The sequence below is a fragment of the Pristiophorus japonicus genome, chromosome 3, assembly GCF_044704955.1.
Source record: "Pristiophorus japonicus isolate sPriJap1 chromosome 3, sPriJap1.hap1, whole genome shotgun sequence".
NCBI classification, from domain to species: Eukaryota; Metazoa; Chordata; class Chondrichthyes; family Pristiophoridae; genus Pristiophorus; species Pristiophorus japonicus.
In genome coordinates, this window is record NC_091979.1 from 41,410,752 (window position 1) to 41,426,404 (window position 15,653).

General features: G+C 44.8%; 1 protein-coding gene across 6 annotated transcripts in view; it reads right to left on the minus strand.

Annotated features, from left to right (window-relative positions):
• Window positions 1-4,926, minus strand: part of clasp1a (cytoplasmic linker associated protein 1a) — a 426,315-nt gene extending 421,389 nt beyond the window's left edge. For all 6 annotated transcript variants that reach the window (XM_070875296.1, XM_070875295.1, XM_070875293.1 and 3 more), the window contains exons 1-2: window positions 4,813-4,926; window positions 3,208-3,674 (exon numbers count right to left, since the gene is read on the minus strand). In XM_070875296.1, coding sequence (XP_070731397.1) covers window positions 3,208-3,402 — 195 coding nt within the window. In that variant the 5' untranslated portion in view covers window positions 3,403-3,674; window positions 4,813-4,926. The remainder of the gene's footprint in view (window positions 1-3,207; window positions 3,675-4,812) is intronic.
• Between the last annotated feature and the right edge of the window lie 10,727 nt (window positions 4,927-15,653).

A 15,653-nucleotide genomic window follows, 5' to 3' on the forward strand; every position in this document is an offset into this window, starting at 1 on the left:
GGCGATGGGAGAAAGAGAAACAGAGTTCCACGAAGGATTATAGGAATGTGAACTGTACACATGTCAAATGGGGGTGGCATTTAGGGGAAAAACATGCATCTAGACTGCAAGCTGGAGGGGATAACCCATTGGCAAGCCGCCCATGAAGGGAAAAGGTGGTTATTAAAACTGCATACACTCGCACACTCCCTTCAAAAGCTCTGATGGACTGCCACTTATATTAAGCCACTATGTGGCGATAAATGATTTCAGCCAAGGCCGAAGTGAAGCACCTTAAGTTGCCGGAGGTAAATAGAGATAAGGGGGTGGGGGGGGGGGGGGGGGGGGAAACCAACTTACCCAGGCTTCCCAGTTTCTTAACCGATAAGGGAATAAGGGGTTATGGGGAGCGGGCAGGGAAGTGGACCAGAGTCCATGATCAGATCAGTCATGATCATATTAAATGGCGGAGCAGGCTCGAGGGGCCAAATGGCCTACTCCTGCTCCTATTTCTTATGTTCTTAATGCTGTTCACTATCCTTTAATCCCTCTGTAAAAGTGCAGAGATAATCAGGTGAAAACAGGGGCTTGTCTGTGATGCCACTATGTTCAAATAGCCTACTGTCACTGTCCTCGCACATGAAGAATGGCCAGTTCAGCAACGTATCAGACTGCTAGCAATGACTGGAAATTCTAACCCAGCAAATGTACTTCAGGAAAAGGAAAACTGGAAGAATAAAACAAGACATGATTTATGGAAACCCACAACTTACTAGCACACTTTTTAAAAATTCAATTGCAAGAAGGATATTTCAGATGAAGGATGGGTCTTCAAGATAAATACTTGGTAGCTTCCCTCACAAGATACCAAATACATGTGCAGAACATTCACAGAATTCCACATGCAAGTGTGGACTTGGCACCCGGTTATCTCCAATACGAACATGCTCAATAGGTTCCGATGTAGGATTGCATGGAATATACAGCACAGAAACAGGCCAAATGAGGGGTAATTCTGAGATATCATACTCTCTGCGAGCACAGTTCCCCACTGGAGTCACAGAATGACCCCTATATTTCTACTTAAAAAGGGTCAGCAAATTATTCTGTGTTTCCTGACATTTCCAAAGGATGTTATTTCTATTGAGCAGTAAAGCTTTTTTTATAAAAGCATTAACATTATTAAGTCATCACATGAGATGGGGTGGCGCAAGGCCATGAAGTGATTTTAAACTGATGGACTAGAATTTTAAATTGGAGAACCGGGAACCAATGTTAGCCATTGGGACAGGATATGGGCACCAGAGTTCTGGATGAGCTGATGTTTATGGATCGTGAAGATGGAAAGCCAGGTCAGAACTGGAATAGTCAAGTCTGAGGTGACAGTCTTGGAGGACTGAAGCCCAATAAAAAATAGTAGTCACTGGCAACTACAGCTGATTGCAAATAAATACTGTACAAGTTGCAAAAGTAAGACATTTGTAAAGATATCTTATAGGTATACAGATCCTTCTCAGTAACAAGGATGGACAAATTTCTTATTGATAGAGTAAAATTCTAAAACCTCATAATTCATGCTAGATCATACTTTTTTTTTATAATTGAAACTGGCTGGCCCCATGCCTCAGTGGGCAAATGCACCACTTATGTTCCTGAGCCACAATGACCAAGCTAGTTCAACATTCAATTATTTTGAGTTAGCCAATTGGAAGGAAGGAGCAGGGCTGCTGCAACTGACCTCTGTGCTGTGGGCTGGGCAGAGAAACATGCATCAGCACCAAGCTCCCAGTCAAGATCTCTGTACTGGTGACCCCAGGTGGAAAATACACACGGACAGTGGGCAGGAACAGGATGGGATTGGGATGAGCAGCCTGCCAACCTTAGTGGTCGAAACTCACAAGAAGAACAGTCACATGAGGTCCAGAGTGCTGCCTTCATGACAAGAGGGAAGGAAAAGAAAATAAAAATTGAAAGTGAAACATTTATTTTAGATAAAAATTTGAACAAACTTGTAATAATTTGAATAAATTTATGTATTTGCCACAGATACTGGGATCATGCACCTCTCGTTCCAATCTTAATTTCCTTGGAGAGATGTGAAGCAGAATCATTCTGTTGCACACTAAGCTTGTACTACCTCAGATTTGGATTTGAAGAGAATTACTTGGGGTGCGTTTACAATTGGACCTGCACAGAATTTTAAAAACTTAATCCACGTGCACAGTATTCTGATTTACAAAGCCCCAGATAGCCTAAAAACTCTACCAGCAGATTCACCTGGGATTTGAGAGCTGAATCCATCCCATTTGTTGTATTCAGCTAGCTTTGTAGTTCATATTGAATGCATTAATTGAATGCAGGAATTGGATATTCCCCAAATACACAATAGCATTTCCAGTAATCTTTCCCACAAAGCCTCAGATTCAACAGCCGGGGGGATTGACAATCCCCAAAAAGCAGCAAAATCTGCTGTCCCCAAGCGAGACAGCCATGGCAAAATCAACAGCGCACCATAGACAACATATCTGTGAATACTCACGATTTCTACTTTGATTCCCACATTTAATAGTTTTACTACAACTAATCCACGCTTTCCTCAAAATTTACAATGATAAAATTCTACTATCGCTTATGATTGATTGCTTTACTGCAACAAATTGGTCTCCCTGGGACACTGTACATCATTAGTATTATGCACGGTTTTGGTACCCACATACAACAGGGATTGAGAGCCGGGCTCCTGGAGGAGGTACAGAAAAGAGGGCCAAAACGATACCTAGCTTTAGTGCTCTTAGCTATCATGATAGGCCCCAAGAGATGCAGTTGTTTTCATGAGAAACAAAGCCTTAACAGAAATACAATTGAGGTTTTCAAAAATGATGGGAGTAGTTTCTAGATTCTTTCCAGTTGGACAGGTTATTTGAGATGGATAGGGTTGGGAAAACAGATTACCAACGCAAGCGATGACTATGATTCTCCACAGACCTTCAAGGAGGGAGCAGGGCAAGTTCCTGAGACATTGCAATTAAAAATGTTAATAAATATTTATCTTTGCAATGAAGATTGGAATTATTAATAATGTTTGGGAATCCATTATAAAAGAACCATTTGGTAAAGGTAATAAATTGATTACTGAATCAGAAAAATAAACCACAAGATAAATATTAACTAGCTTTTCCTAATTCAGATTTTAAGTCTGGATATTACAGCTGTTAACCATTATCATACCTTAAAGTTACTGGAGTTTACCCAACCAGTCCCAAGACCATCAACCATTCGATCAAGCATTGATTGATCCTGCTCCAGATCAGAGGATTTCTGACGATCTGTGATATACTCCATCAGCTCCTGAGCAATTTGCAGCCGACGTCCCATGTCTTTCTGCAGCACTTGTGCCAAGAAATACTCCATGCAGGGCTCCATGTTTGCAGTGCAGCCGCAGCAGAAACAAGGGCAGTAGGTCTGGAAAACAAACTACTTTATATTTATCCTAGAGGTCGATGATCCACTTGCTGAAGGTTACTGGGCAGCTCTGGTGAACAGATACGATCTGGGGCACGACAACAATGCACCATGTGTTTTCGGGAGCAGCTGGATGAGGGGGGGGTCGTTCAAAATCCTAACAAGATCGCAGCAAACCAGGAACACTGGGGAGTGCAACAAAGGCGCCTCATAATTCAATATTCAGGGAAAGCCTAAAAAAAACCAAAATAACCATAAGCTTTGAACATTTGGTAATGCAAAATAATAAAAGCAAGCAAAAAAAACACTGCTTTTTGTTGTGCTATTAATTGATCGCTTGCTTCTACAAGGCCCACTAGACTACAGTCCTGCCAGATTTAGCTCAGTATTTCTTTTAAACATCACAATACGGTTTACCCTCGGTGGTGTGATCTGCAATCAAGGCTTAAACACTCGTGCAACAAATTGGGCAAGATTGCCATTAAAAAGGTGATTTGTTTTTTGTATGTCGTTACAAGGTTTTTAAAACGGTTGCGTCCACCTTTGAATCCTCTTCTGTAAAAATTTTTTTTTTGCAGAATAATGGATCACATCCTGCACATGCGCAACACTTTTCCCCTCAAACTTCCTGCCAAATTCAGATCCCACCGACGGAAATTAAGATCCCCCCTCCCCTCCTTTTCAACGTGAGAATTGGGAGAGGAAAAGCCAACCCCCTCCCTTCCCTTTCCTCCCTCCTTCCCTAGGAATGGTGCAGAAACAACAGACGGCAAAAGAAAACCCACACGGTGCTGTCTGGTTAAATGAAAGCTCGGCTTAAAATTTATCGAAAAATATAAACAACTTGCAATGTTTTTTTTTAATCAAAAATTATAAATAATCGCAGCGAATCTTAAAACACCTAACAAATTAACCCACAAGCAATAGTGAGATCACCAGCCTGGCTGATTTGTGCAAGAGACTAATTATGGCTGGGAGTCGGGAGAGTTGTAATATTTACTGAGGAACCCTCTCTTTCCCCCAGAACAGCCATTATTCCAGCACTGGCTCTGGCAGAATTCCCTCCTGTATTCACAGCCGGCGACACACCAGCCATCTATAACACACACACACACCTTGAATTAAAAAGGGGCCACCAAGTACAAAAATAAACCAGTTAACGACCATCGCCAGCCACCCCTGAACCAACCAGCGAGCCGCACTGACCCGGGGTCAGGGCCAGCGCCGACAGGCCTCACTCACACCGACTCGGCTCACTCGCTAGCCGACCGCCTCCATTAGTGTTTCATCCCCCTTCCCGCTGCACACACCGACACAGCCTATTTCTTCTCACTCCCTTATAGATATTTTTTATTGCTGTTAGCCAAATACCGTTTGTTTTAGGATTTGTTTGTTTTTTTATCTTTCCATCGGCTCCAGAGCGGTGCGGCCCCTCAACCCTCGCTCGCCGCCTCCTCCTTAAAGAGAGCAAACCGCCATCGCAGCGAGCCGGCCGCGACGTCACACGCACGCACGCACGCGCCTCATGCTGGGACGATCGTGCAAGGACCCACCTGAATGTCTTCCCCTCTCTCCCCCCAGTGCAGTATCTTCCAACTTTGCATTCTTTTAATGCCTCACTTTCCGTGTAGTATCCTCTACCTTTGCATTATGATTAATACCTCCCTCCCCATGCAGTATTCTCTACATTTGCATTATTATTAATGCCTCCCTCCCCGTGCAGTATCATCTTGCATTATTTTTAATGTCTCTCTCCCCGTGCAGTATCCTCCAACTTTGCATTATTTTTAATGTCTCCCTGTGCAGTATCCTCCAATTTTGTATTATTTTTAATGTCTCCCCGTGCAGTATCATCCAACTTTGCATTATTTTTAATGTCTCCCCGTGCAGTATCATCCAACTTTGCATTATTTTTAATGTCTCCCCGTGCAGTATCATCCAACTTTGCATTATTTTTAATGTCTCCCCGTGCAGTATCCTCCAACTTTGCATTATTTTTAATGCCTCCCCGTGCAGTATCATCCAACTTTGCATTATTTTTAATGTCTCCCCGTGCAGTATCATCCAACTTTGCATTATTTTTAATGTCTCCCCGTGCAGTATCATCCAATTTTGCATTATTTTTAATGTCTCCCTGTGCAGTATCTTCCAACTTTGCACCGCCACACAGCACTGCCCTCCAATCATCAAGATCCACGGCGCGGAACTGGACAACGAGGACCATTTCCCATATCTCAGGAGCCTCTTATCAACAAAGGCAGACATTGATGCGGAGATTCAGCATTGCCTCCAGTGAGCCAGCGCAGCCTTCGGCCATCTGAGGAAAAGAGTGTTTGAAGACCAGGCCCTCAAATCTACCCCAAACTCATGATCTACAGGGCTGTAGTAATACCCACCTTCCTGTATGGATCTGAGGCATGGACGATGTATCGAAGACATCTCAAGTCACTGGAGATATATCACCAACGATGTTTCCGCAAGATCCTACAAATCCTCTGGGAGGACAGGCGGACCAACATCAGTGTCCTCGACCAGGCTAACATCCCCAGTATTGAAGCACTGACCACACTTGATCAGCTTCGCTGGGCAGGTCACATAGTTCGCATGCCAGATACGAGACTCCTGAAGCAAATGCTTTTTGCGGAGCTCCTTCATGGTAAATGAGCCAAAGGAGGACAGCGGAAACGTTATACGGACACCCTCAAAGCCTCCCTGGTAAAGTGCGACAACTCCACTGACACCTGGAGGCCCTAGCCGCAGACCGCCCGAGGTGGAGAAAGTCCATCCGGGAGGGCATTGAGCTCTTCGAGTCTCAACGCAAAGAGCATGAAGAGGTCAGGAGCAGGCAGCGGAAGGAGCGCTCGGCCAACCAGCCCCTCCGATCCCTTCCCTCGACGAATGTCTGTCCCACCTGTAACAGGGTCTGTGGCTCTCGTATCGAACTGTTCAGCCATCAAAGAACTCACTTTGGGAGTGGAAGAAAGTCCTCCTCGATTCCGAGGGACTGCCTATGATAATGATGAATGGTAGAGCAGGCTCAAAGGGCTGTATGGCCTACTCCTGCTCCTAATTTGTATGTTCTTATGTTCTTGAGTTCTTATGTAAGATCTTTTTTTTAATTGAGAGATTTGCTCAGTGTTATGATTCATAGGGGGAAATTAATAATTCCTTTTGATTTACAGAGAAAAGGTGATCTGTTTAACTGTATGCACAACACAACTGAGGAACAAAAATTGCATATAACTCCTTAAATAGCGAGAGGGGGAAACTAGGGAATTATAGCCCAGTTAGCTTAACATATGTTGTCAGGAAATTACTGGAGTCTATAATTAAGGATAGGTTGAATGAACACCTTGAAAATTTTCAGTTGATCAGAGAGAGCCAGCATGGATTTGTGAAAGGTAGGTCATGCCTGACAAACCTGATTGAATATTTTGAGGAAGTGATGAAAGTAAGGGACAGGGGAATGTCTATGGATGTTATTTATATGGACTTCCAGAAGGCTTTTGATAAAGTCCCACATAAGAGACTGTTATGACAGCATAGTGGTATGTTACTAGTAGTTCAGAGGCCTGGACTAATGAATCGGAAACATGAGTTCAAATCCCACCACGGCAACTGGTGAATTTAAATTCAGTTAATTAAATAAATCTGTAATAAAAAGCTAGTATCAGTAGTGATGACCATGCAACTACCAGATTGTCATAAAAACTCATTTGGTTCACTAATGTCCTTTAGAGAAGGAAATCTGCCGTCCTTAGCTAGTCTGGTCTATATGTGAGTCCAGACCCACAGCAATGTGGTTGACTCTTAACTGCCTTCTAAAATGGCCTAACAAGCCTCCACCACCTTCTCAAGGTCAATTAGAGATAGGCAATAAATGTTGGCCTTGCCAATGACGTCCACATCGTAGGAACATATTTTTAAAAACTAATGTAGAAGCCCATGGAATTGAAGGCAAATTATTGACCTGATTAGGAAATTGGCTGAGTGGCAGGCAAGAGAGAAGGGATAATGGATAGATACTTTAATTGGCAGGATGTGACTCGTGGTGTCCACAAATTTGTGTTGGGGCCTCAACTATTCACAGTATTTATCAACAATTTAGATGATAGCATAGAATTCCTTATTTTCAAATTTGCCAATAACACAAAGATAGGCGGCATTGTAGGCAGTGTAGATGAAAGCATAAAATTACAAAGGGATCAATCCGGATAAGTGTGAGGTAATCCATTTGGGGAGGTCTAACAAGGCAAGGGAATACACATTAAATGGTACAACACTGAAAAGTGTAGAGGAACAAAGGGACCTTGGAGTGCATGTCCACAGATTCCTGAAGGTGGCAGGCCAGGTAGATAAGGTGATTAAGAAGGTATATGGAATACATTCCTTTATTAGTCGAGGCATGGAGTACAAGAGCAAGGAGGTTATGTTTGAACTGTATAAAGCACTGGTTAGGCCGCAGCTGGAGTACTGTGTGCAGTTCTGGTCACCACATTACAGGAAATATGTAAGTGCACTGGAAAGGGTGCAGAGGAGATTTACAAGAATGTTACCTGGCCTGGAGAATTATGGCTATGATGAAAGATTGGAGATGCTGGGTCTGTTTTCTTTGGAACACAGCAGGCTGAGTGGAGACCTGATTGAGGTGTATAAAATTATGAGGGGCCTGGATAGAGTGGATAGGAATAACCTTTTTCCCTTGGCGGAGGGATCAACAACCAGGGGGCATTGATTGAAAGTAATTGGGGGGAGGTTAGAAGAGATATGAGGGGAAATGTCTTCACCCAGAGGGTGGTGGGGATCTGGAACTCACTGCCTGAAAGGGTGGTAGAGGCAGAAAGCCTCATCACATTCAAAAAATACTTGGATGTGCACTTGAAGTGCTGTAACCTACAGGGCTATGGACCTAGAACTGGAAAGTGGGATTAGGCTGGATAGCTCTTGGTCGGCTGGCGCGGACACGATGGGCCAAAATGTCCTCTTTCCGTGCTGTAAATTTCTATGATTCTATGATATCGATAGATTAAGTGAATGGGCAAAACTGTGGCAAATGAATTTCAATGTAGGTAAATGTGAGGTCATCCACTTTTGACCCAAAAAGGATAGAACAGGGTACTATCTAGCATAACATAACTTCCCTGCTTTTATATTCTATGCCTCGGCTAATAAAGGAAAGTATTCTGTATGCCTTTTTAACTGCATTATTGACCTCTCCTGTTACCTTTAAGGATCTGTGGACATAAGAACATAAGAAATAGGAGCAGGAGGAGGCCATTTGGCCCATTGAACCTGCTCCACCATCAATAAGATCATGGCTGATATGATCATGGACTCAACTCCACTTCACTGCCCGCTCCCCATAACCCTTTATTCCCTTCTCACTCAAAAAATCTGACTATCTCCACCTTAAATATATTCAATGACCCAGCCTCCACAGCTCTCTGGGTCAGATAATTCCATAGATTTACAACCCCCTGAGAGAAGAAATTCCTCCTCATCTCAGTTTTAAATGGGCGGTCCCTTATTCTGAGACTATGTCCCCTAGTTTTAGCTTCCCCTATGAGTGGAAATATCCTCTCTGCATCCACCTTGTCGAGCCCCCTCATTATCTTATATGTTTCGATAAGATCACTCTCATTCTTCTGAAATCCAATGTGTATAGGCCCAACCTATTCCACCTATCTTCATAAATCAACCCCCTCATCTCCGTAATGAAGCTAGTAAAGCTTCTCTGAACAGCCTCCAATGCCAGTTTATCCTTCCTTAAATACAGAGACCAAAACTGTATGCAGTACTTAAGGTGTCACCTCATCAATATCCTATACAGTTGTAGCAGGACTTCTCTGCTTTTATACTCCATCCCCCTTGCAATAAAGGCCAACATTCCATTTGCCTTCCTGATTACTTATTGTACCTGCATACTAACCTTTTGTGTTTCAAGCACAAGGACCCCCAGGTCCCTCTGTACTGCAGCACTTTGCAATTTTTCTCCATTTACATTATAATTTGTTTTGCTATTTTTTCTGCCAATGTGGAAAACCTCACATTCTCCCACATTATACTCATCTGCCAAATTTTTGCCCACTTAGCCTGTCCCTTTGCAGATTTTTTGTGTCCTCCTCACAAGTTGCTTTCCCACCCATCTTTATGTCATCAGCAAACATGGCTACATTACACTCGGTCCCTTCATCCAAGACATTAATATAGTTTGTAAATACCCCACTAGTTACTGTTTGCCAACTGGAAAATGACTTATTTATCCCGACTCTTTGTTTTCTGTTAGTTAGCCAATCCTCTAACCATGCTAATATATTACCCCCAACCCCGTGAACTTTTATCTTGTGCAGTAACCTTATTAAATGCCTTCTGGAAATCCAAATACACCACATCCACTGATTCCCCCTTATCCACCCTGTTTGTTACATCCTCAAAGAACTCCAGCAAATTTGTCAAACATGATTCCCCTTTCATAAAACCATGCTGACTCTGCTTAATTGAATTATGCTTTTCCAAATGTCCCGCTATTGCTTCTTTAATAATGGACTCCAGCATTTTCCTAATGGCAGATGTTAGGCTAACTGGTCTAAAGTTTCCTGCTTTTTGACTGCCTCTTTTAAATAGGGGTGTTACATTTGCAGTGCTCCCAATCCGCTGGGACCGCCCCAGAATCCAGGGAATTTTGGTAGATTACAACCAATGGATCCACTATCACTAGCCACTTCTTTTAAGACCCGAGGATACAAGCCATCAGGTTCAGGGGACTTGTCTGCCTTTAGTCCCATTATTTTACCGAGTACTACTTCTTTAGTGATAGTGATTGTATTAAGTTCCTCCCTCCCTATAGCCCCTTGATTATCCACTATTGGGATGTTTTTAGTGTCTTCTACCATGAAGACCGATGCAAAATATTTATTCAATGTCTCTGCCATTTCCCTGTTCTCCATTATTAATTCCTCAGTCTCATCCTCGAGGGGACCAACATTGACTTTAGCCACTTTTTTCCTTTGTATGTATCTGTAGAAATTCTTACTACTATTTTTATATTTTGTGCTAATTTACTTTCAGAATCTATCTTCCCTCTCTTTATCATTTTTTTAGTCATTCTTTGCTGGCTTTTAAAAGTTTCCCAATCCTCTGGCCTCCCACTAGACTTGGCCGCATTGTATGCCCTTGTTTTCAATTTGATACCATCCCGTATTTCCTTAGTTAGCGACGAATAGTATCCCTTTTCTTAAGTATTTTCTTCTCATTGGGATATATTTTTGTTGGAGTTGTGAAATATCTCCTTAAATGTCTGCCAATGCTCATCAACCGTCCCATACTTTAATCTATTTTCCCAGTCCACTTTAGCCAACTCTGCCCTCATAACTTTGTTTAAGCTTAGTGTTATGCTCATAATAAAGTAATGTAACTGAGTACTGTAGACATAAGTAAGTGTGACCTTAGCGCCTTTATTTAAACTCCAGAGTGCTGGTACAGCATGGGAGGCCTGCTTATATACAGTGCTCCCAAGGGATGCTGGGATCCTTTGGGACTCCAACAGGTATGACCTCGGGTGGCGGTATGATACAGGTTACCTAGGGTTGCATACATAACATCACTCCCTCCCAAAGTCAGTAGTACACTTATTTACAGGGTGAGACGATCTGGGGCTTTTCGCTCCCTTGTCGATCGTCTCGGTACAAATGCAGGTGTGGGTGAGTTGGTTGGTTCTTCGCTGGGCTGCTCGGCAGCTGGCCTTGCCGGGCTGTTGGGGATGGTGAGTTCAGCTTCGTGGTCGACCGTGATGTTGGTTGCCACTTGTGTGTGTGTTGGAGGGTCAAAGTTGATGGTATCCTCTTCGGGTTGCTTGTGGCTGTTTGTGAATCGCAGTTTGGTTTGGTCCAAATGTTTTCTGCAAGTTAATCCATTAGCAAGTTTGACCTGAAACACCCTACTCCCTTCTTTGGCTATGACGATGCCAGCAAGCCATTTGGGACCATGTCCATAGTTGAGTACAAATATAGGGTCATTGACAAGTTTGCGCAATCATCGTACATGCTTTGGTGATGCCGCCTGCCCTCGACGTGATCATGGAGATCAGGGTGGACGAGAGAGAGCCTTGTTTTGAGCGCCCTTTTCTTGAGCAGCTCGGCTGGGAGAACCCCGGTGAGCGAGTGGAGTCTGGTGCGGTAGCTGAGCAGGACTCGGGACAGGCCGCTCTGGAGGGAGCCTTCCGACACACGTTTCAAGCTTTGGTTGATGGTTTGGACTGCCTGTTCTGCCTGGCCGTTGGATGTGGGCTTGAACGGGACCGATGTGACGTGCTTGATCCCATTGCGGGTCATGAATTCCTTGAATTCAGCACTGGTGAAGCACAGCCCATTGTCGCTGACAAGGACATCAGGCAGGCCGTGCGTGGCGAACATGGCTCGTAGGCTTTCAATGGTGGCAGTGAACGTGCTTGCAGACATTATTACACACTCAATCCATTTCGAATAAGCATCCATAACAACCAAAAACATTTTGCCTAGAAACGGGCCCGCAAAGTCAACGTGGATCCTAGACCACGGTTTGGAGGGCCATGACCACAAACTTACCGGTGCCTCTCAGGGTGCATTGCTCAGTTGAGAGCAAGTGTTGCACTGGTGCATGCATGACTCCAAATCTGAGTCGATGCCAGGCCACCACACATGGGATCTGGCTGTAGCTTTCATCATTACTATGCCTGGGTGGGTACTGTACGTATGAACGTTTCCCTGCCTTTCTTAGGTGAAAGCACACGATTGCCCCACAAAAGACAGTCCACCTGTATGGACATTTCGTCTTTGCGCCGCTAGAATTGCTTGATCTCTTCATGTATCTCCGCTGGGACGATGGACTAGCTTCCATGGAGGACACAGTTATTTACAAGGTACAGTAAGGGATCCTGGCTGGTCTAGGTCCTGATCTGGCAGGCCGTAACGGGTGATTTTTAGTTTGCAAATGCATCCATCACCAAGAGCAAGTCTGCAGGCTGTGCCATTTCCATCCCGGTGGTGGGCAATAGTAGCCGACTGAGAGCATCAGTGCAGTTCTCTGTGCCTGGTCTGTGGCGGATTACATAGCTATATGCAGACAGCGTAAGCACCCATCTTTGAATGCGGGCAGAGGCATCGGTATTAATCCCTTTGCTCTCTGAAAATAGCAATATGAGCGGCTTATGGTCAGTTTCTAACTCAAACTTGAGACGAAACTGATACTGGTGCATTTTTTTCACCCCGTAAACGCATGCCAGAGCTTCTTTTTCAATCATGCTATAGGCCCTTTCAGCCTTGGACAAACTCCTGGACGCATAGGCGATCGGTTGCAATGTTCCCGATTCGTTTGCTTGTTATAACACATACCCGACCCCGTACGAAGACGCATCGCAAGCTAGAACTAAACGTTTACATGGGTTATACAGAACAAGCAGTTTGGTGGAACATAACAGATTTCTGGCTTTCTCAAAAGCAGCCGATTGTGATTTCCCCCATACCCAGTCATCTCTCTTGCGTAGCAGCACATGTAGGGGTTCTAGCAAGGTGCTTAACCCGGGTAGGAAATTACCAAAATAGTTGAGGAGTCCCAGGAACGACCGCAGCTCCGTCACGTTCTGTGGTCTCGGTGTGTTCTTGAAGGCCTCCGTCTTGGTGTCGGTGAGTCTGATGCCGTCTGCCGCAATTCTTCTCCCTAAGAACTCGACCTCTGGCGCCAGGAAAACACACTTCGAGCGTTTCAACCTGAGTCCCACACGATCTAGCCAACTTAGAACCTCTTCCGGGTTCTTCAAGTGTTCGATGGTGTCCCGACCAGTATGTCGTCCTGGAAAACCACGGTCCGCGGAACCGACTTTAGCATACTCTCCATGTTCCTTTGAAAAATTGCCACGGCCAATCGAATCCCAAACGAACATCTGTTGTAGATGAACAGACCTTTGTGCGTGTTGATGCAGGTGAGGCCTTTCGAAGAGTCCACCAGCTCCTGCGTCATGTAGGCCGAGGTCAGGTCCAACTTGGTGAACGTCTTTCCTTCAGTCAGGGTCGCAAATAGATTGCCTTGGGTAGCAGGTACTGGTCCTGTAGCGAAAAACGGTTAATCGTTACTTTATAGTCCCCACAAATTCTGACCGTGCCATTGTTTTTAAGAACGGGCACAATTGGACTGACCCACTCGTTGAACTCAACCGGTGCGATGATGCCCTCTCGTTGCAGCCTGTCCAGCTCGATCTCCACTTTCTCTCGCATCATATATGGCACTGCCCGTACCTTGTGGTGGATGGGTTGTGTGCCGGGAACCAAGTGGATCTGCACCTTCGCCCCTGAGAAACTTCCAAAGCCTGGCTCAAACAACGACGGGAACTTGCTCAGAACCTGGGCACATGAGGCGTCGTCGACGGACGAAAGCGCTCGGATGTCATCCCAGTTCCAGTGGATTTGTCCCAGTTCAGCGGATTTTTCCCAGCCAGCTTCTGCCGAACAGTGTGGGGCCATCTCCTGGTACAATCCATAGTGGGAGTTCGTGCACTGCTCCATCATAGGAGACTTTTACTGCTGCACTGCCAATAACAGGGATCAGCTCTTTAGTGTAAGTTCTTAGCTTGGTATGAATGGGGCTAAGCTTGGGCCTGTGTGCCTTGTTGCACCACAGCCTGTCGAAAGCCTTTTTGCTCATGATAGACTGACTCGCACCCGTGTCCAGTTCCATGGATACTGGAATTCTGTCCAGTTCGACTTTTAGCATGATCGGTGGACATTTTGTGGTCTCTAGTTCAGCCTGATCCACCATGGATCAATTCTCCTCTGCAACGTGGTGGTTTGCAGGGTTTGCAGCTCGTCTGCACATTCGCTGGAGGTGTCCCATTGTTCCACAGCCTTTGCACACATAGTTTTTGAAGTGGCATTGATGGGCTCGATGATCACCTCCGCAGCGCCAACAAGATGCCTGGCATTAACGTTTGATGGCAGACTCTGGGTCATCTGAGGTCGTGCAGCTGCAGGAGTGTACATTCTGCCATATGCATTCCTGCCTGAAAACAACGTTACTTTGTGTACAGTACTTGCCGAAACCTGTTTATGCTGCAAAATTTGTTTGGTGTTATCGTTGGTGGACATAAATGCCTGGACTATCGTTATGGCTTTGCTCAGGTTCGGTGTTTCAACAGTCAATAGTTTGCGAAGGATAACCTCATGGCCAATGCCAAGCACAAAGAAGTCTCTTAGCATTTGCTTAAGGAATCCATTGAATTCGCAATGTCCTGCAAGGCGCCTTAGTTCGGCAATGTAGCTCGCCGCTTCCTGGCCTTCAGACTGTTGACTCGTGTAAAATCGATACCTTGCCATCAGAACGCTTTCCTTCGGATTTAGGTGCTCCCGGACCAGCATACACAGTTCTTTATATGATTTGGTTGTTGGTTTCACCGGAGCTAGAAGATTCTTCATGAGGCCATAGGTTGTTGCCCCACAGACGGTGAGCAGGATCGCCCTTCGTTTGGCGCCGTTCTCGTCCCCTTCCAGCTCATTGGCCACGAAGTATTGGTCGAGTCGCTCCACGAAGGCCTCCCAATCGTCCCCTTCTGAGAATTTCTCCAGGATACTAACAGTTCTCTGCATTTTCGCGTGATTCTTCGTTATCTCGTCGCCAGTTGTTATGCTCATAATAAAGTAATGTAACTGAGTACTGTAGACATGAGTAAGTGTGACCTTAGCTCCTTTATTTAAATTCCAGAATGCTGGTACAGCATGGGAGTTCTGTTTATATACAGTGCTCCCAAGGGATGCTGGGATCCCTTGGGACTCCAACAGGTATGCCCTCTGGTGGCGGTATGATACAGGTTACCTAGGGTTACATACATAACACTTAGGACACTGGTTCTAAATGGTGAAAAGCTAGAAACAGTGGGTGTCCAAAGAGACTTGGGGGTCCAGGTACATAAATCATTAAAATGTCATGAACAGGTAATCAAAAAGGCTAATGGAATGCTGGTCTTTATATCTAGAGGACTAGAATACAAGGGGGTAGAAGTTATGCTGCCATTATACAAAACCCTGGTTAGACCACAACTTGGAGTACTGTGAGCAGTTCTGGGTACCACACCTGAGGAAGGATAGATTGGCCTTAGAGGGAGTGCAGCGCAGGTTTACCAGAACGATACTCGGACTCGAGGGTTAAGTTACGAGGAAAGATTAAACAAATTAGGGTTGTATTCCCTA